We start from the raw sequence: 4,877 nt of genomic DNA on the forward strand, positions 1-4,877 counted from the left end.
GTATACAATTATGAATATATTATGTAGTCACATACAGGTAACATACACATACATATATATATATATATTTAAAGGATTTAATTGCTATAGTACTTTCTTGATTCCTATTTATATCGGTACCTGATCAGTTGTATATGGTGTGTGTGCATATATAATATTTAATGTCCATATTTATATATTACACAAGAACATTAAAAGATATATAATATTTAATAAAAACCCAGAAAAGGGAAAATCTACAAATATAAAAGCAATTAATTAAGTAGCAATGCTAATTAGAACCCAGTGAGAACACCAATTGCACGCTTAATGGAAGATTAATTAGGCATGCCTGAAAAGATAAGTTCATAAATGAATGAGATGATAATTACCAACATAGAAGAGCTAGAAACACCACAAGCTCCACATCCCCATTGAACTCCACCAGAAAAAGAAGGATAAAAAAAAAAAAAAAAAAAAACCATTCTTTGCCTCAATGCCTCTCTAGACCCATGAAACACCAAGCCTATACATAAACCCTAGACCCTCGGTTAGCAACCTGCATAAACACGCATCAATGGCATCCCATTATCAATGGAAACAAAGTAGTCAAATTTCTTACGTACCTCTAAGAACAGTCAATGGCTTCCTAGCTAGAACCTGTAATGCCACCTACTTTAGGGATTTTCTTCGTTCCGGAGCTTCACACCATAATTCTCCCACGGGTTGTTCCCATGATCTGCACCAACCAAGAAGTTGAAGCAGCCATCATTCAAAGTAGGAGGTGAAGTTCCACCATTTTGTTCATTGAGTTCATAACAGGCTCCTCCACCTTGATTGTAAACCGATGATTCATTGTTCTGAAAGTAACTGAAACTCCTCGAATTCTCTTTGAATTTCTTGTTGCCCTCCTTTCTCCTTAGATAACTGTTGATGCTTTCCCTTTGAAGCTCAGCTTCAGGCCCCATTAACAGCTTATCTGGCGATGGAGGCTTCACTAATTCGTTGCCTGTTAACTTTTGCAGAGTCTCCATTAAAGCTGCGTCGCGAGCTTCGATCCAGGCTCGCTCATTAGCCCAGAATTCGTGCTCTCGCTCGATCCGATCCGCCTCTTGCTTCCTCCATTCCTGCTCTCTCAAAACCCTCTCCTGTTCCTTCTTTTCAAATGTCTTCATCATCTTCTCCAGCCATTCTTCCTGCTTCTCCATCAGCCTCTTCATCTGCAAATCAATGAAGTCTCTCACCTTCGCCTTCCAGCTCCTTCTTCCCCTCTTCTTCTTCTTCTCCGCCGAATCACTGTCCACTAACTTGCCGGCATTAACATCGTTGTAATCCTCCCAGGAAGAAGTGTCAGTTTCTGAGGAATTAGAGAGGCCAAGGCTATCGCAGAGCTTTGGAGCTTGAAAGAAAGATTCTTGGTTCGCTTTCTGGAAGCGAAAATTGTTTCCTAGAAGATGGGTTTCTGAAACTGAAGCTGGATGGTTGGCATCGCCATAGAGAGCCTCAAGCTGCCGGAAGAATCTATAGTGTTTTCCGTCTTGTCTACCAGCCTTGCCTTCCTTAGTCTTCTTGTAATATTTATACAAGTTCTCAAACTTTTCTCTGCATTTTTTACCACTCCTTTGATACCCATGTTCCTCAGACATTATCCTGCAAATTCACAAAATTTGAAGACGTAAAGGACTGCCAATTTAGATCCCGTAAATTGCCCATTATTTTAACTTTGAATGTGACAATTCAAGTTGCTAAACTCAGCGTTTTCTTTGGAAGAGTTGCTGTACAATTTTTTTCATCAAATAGAAGCAGCAGATGGATACTTAAAGCTCCAATTGGCCAGCCATTCTTGTAGCAAAAAACTAGCAAAAAATTGAAGGTACTCACTTTCGAAAAGAAATAGATGAGTCAGTGCAGTAGAACCACACAGTAGTGGTGATCAGCCAATCTTGTTACGAAATGCAGAAACGAAGTAAAGAAGAAAATAACACCTGAGACTTTAACTGAAACTTCACTGTGAGGTCACTTTCTACCACTAAATTAGTAATAAAAAGCACAAGTTGCTTCCAGGTCTTGCCCAGAAATAAAGCAATCACTCAGAAAGAAAATCACATAGTTAGCTTGTGTCTCTAGGTCACAAAGCCTAATGGTATATGATCAAATCAAACACATAAATTCATTCACATTCTTGGATGAGGCTCTTGCTCATCAGTGTGTGTGTGTATTGATAAAGAAACAAAAAGTACAAATTAGTCGGAAATGGAAGCTTTTAGAGAGAGAGAGAGAGATTGAAGTAGCTAGGGTATATATATATGTGTGCACCTGGAGACTTCATCCCACAATGGACCCTTCTGATTAGCCTCCTTGAACTTGGAATCAAGCCTGGATCTGATCTCGAGGAGAGTGAGAGTTTCTTGTCTGGGCCACCTGGCGGTGCCGGCTTCGCCGCCGCCAAGGGCGCCACCTTCCATCTCCAACCCATAAACAGTGCTAGAAGTGGGCATGGCCGCCACACTGGAGGCGGTGGTGGTGGTGGTGGTGTTGGTGTTGGTGGCGGAATCAGAGCCGAACTGATCATGGTGATGATGAAGGCCTCCAGGCTGCAGCTGCTGCTGATGGCGATCCATCAAGATCATCTCGTAGTGGTGGTGCTGATGATGAGGCGGTGGTGCAAGATTGGCGGAGAAGATGTCTCTCAGCGGTGGGATGCCTGGAAAATGGGGCCTCCCGTTCATGTATTGCCTGAGATCGGCCATGCCGTACTCGTCCTCCATGTCCATGGATTAGTTCTTCTCAACAGTGAAAAGGATAGTTTGAGAGACAGAGAGAGAGAGAGAGAGAGAACAGATTGAAGGGGTGGACGGTGAAAAGGGCTTTGAATTTAGGCAGCGGACCGTGGACCCATCTCTCTCTCTCTCTCTCTCTAGTGTAGTGTGCTATATGTATATATATATATTTCTTTATAATACATGTATCTACGGTTGTATAGCATATAATAATATAGTGCAATACAATGTATGTGCCACTGAAAAGAGGACAAATGTTAAAAGGCGATAGACGACCAATGCAGTACAGACGAGCAGGGCTCCATGCCACCGCTTACGCTATAACAGTGCCTAGGATCCTGCCTTTTTGACTCTCTCTCTCTCTCTCTCTCTCTCTCTCTCTCTCTCCATAGAGGAGAATTAAATTCTCGTTACTCCCAAGCTCCAACTTTGTCTCTGAAACAACTAACAAATTTCAACCCTAAGTTAAAAGAAATAGTATACTAAGTCAGTGATTTCCTTTTCATTTGTTTGATGATTAATTCATTAATTAGCTTCAGTTAAATTTTATAATTTGACAATGTTCTTAGTCCTTTTCAATTGATTGTTGACCGGATTAAGAAATTAATTTTTATGGCTGCAGAATAAAGGAGACATTAGACTGCTTTATCCTACTAATTAATTATATATCATCATTTGCCTTATATAATTGTGCAATTTTTCAAATTCTCTTTGTGGAACGAAGATATTGGATCCCTAACTTGATCATAATATTCTTAGTTAACATGCCACATCATAACTGTTATATATATACAATTCCCAACTATTAGCTTCCAGATGACAATATGTTAATACTTTATAATCCTAACGACTAATTAGCTAGCTAGATATAAAAGTTCACGAGAGGGGAGTGCTAAGCGAATCTAAAGATCTGGGCTTCCAAAAGCTCCAAGTAAAATATTTCTTGTGCTTTATATATTCTTTGTTTTAATTTATTTTTATTTTAGGATGTGAATCCCCCAAATAGATCATTACTTGCCACTGCACTTTTGTTATCCGCGAGAAAGGTTTAATTAATTAGTGAATAACTGCTAATCCATATATATGTGTCTTCCTTTGGTTTTTGTCCGTCTTCTTTTGCACAACATTCTAATTTGTTTTGGCAAAAACAATTCAAAACCTTTATAGCTAATTAAAGCAATGGGCAACATATATATATATAATTTAAATTACCCAATATTAATATTCATATGAGTAACAGTTAAAACAGTGTGTGTCGGCTTCACTGTAGTTGTGGGCTTTGATATATCACATCAATCTCATAGGCTTTTAATAAGTTGAGAGTCCATATGGATCTAAATCTGCAATTTCCTGAGCATGTCCTTTCTGTAGTGAACATTATTGGATGATGTTTTGCATATATAGTTATGACACAAGAGCACGAACTCAAGTAAGACTCTGCAGCTCAAACCAAATAGGCCTTACACCCTATAACTGCCTTTCCATCTGTCTTCGTAGCTATTGACAAACGCCCCATGGCTTTTATGTCTATTTTACAGCTTAGAATTAAATTTCTTTCCTCCACGTGGATACAAGGAGATTGTTTCCTCAGGTGATTCAATTGATAATAATAGATAATAGATAATAATAATATATAAACCATGTTTTTTTTTTTTTTTTTTTTTCTCTCAGCCAATCAAGTACAAATGAGAACCCACAATGGTGAAAGCCAGACATACCAAGACGGCAATCAAACCAAGGAGAGGAACAATGATCGACTAAAGGCTCCTGCATGCTAAGTACTCAAGGACAAACCATTGCAATTTGGGTGGACATGAGCGTAAAATCATTGTATGCAAGAGTGTTAATTGAATTAGCTTTGAATTCCCAATGAAATGGAGGAAGATGACTCAAAAGGGTGGAGCTGACGTAAAGGGCAAGCACTAAATTTGCCAAATCTAGACCCTCTAGGTAAACATCAAGAAAACATGGCACACAAAGTTAAGGGTTCTAACCCAAAAGACTACAAAAACTAGAACCCAAGACACTACAACTACATAATAATGAAAAATAGACGGAGAGTGAAAAGATACAATATCAAAATATCAGAGATGGAGAGTCAAGAATTCACCATATGAC

General features: G+C 39.0%; 1 protein-coding gene across 1 annotated transcript; it reads right to left on the reverse strand.

Moving 5' to 3' along the window:
* Window positions 1-321: 321 nt before the first annotated feature.
* Window positions 322-2,859, reverse strand: LOC127788917 (trihelix transcription factor PTL-like). Its single transcript, XM_052317601.1, has 2 exons — window positions 2,296-2,859; window positions 322-1,629 (listed from the first exon to the last, which is right to left on the reverse strand). The coding sequence occupies exons 1-2, from the start codon at window positions 2,751-2,753 to the stop codon at window positions 657-659; spliced, it is 1,431 nt and encodes a 476-aa protein (XP_052173561.1). The 5' UTR covers window positions 2,754-2,859; the 3' UTR covers window positions 322-656.
* Window positions 2,860-4,877: the final 2,018 nt, after the last annotated feature.

This window comes from Diospyros lotus, chromosome 13 (genome assembly GCF_014633365.1).
Source record: "Diospyros lotus cultivar Yz01 chromosome 13, ASM1463336v1, whole genome shotgun sequence".
NCBI classification, from domain to species: Eukaryota; Viridiplantae; Streptophyta; class Magnoliopsida; order Ericales; family Ebenaceae; genus Diospyros; species Diospyros lotus.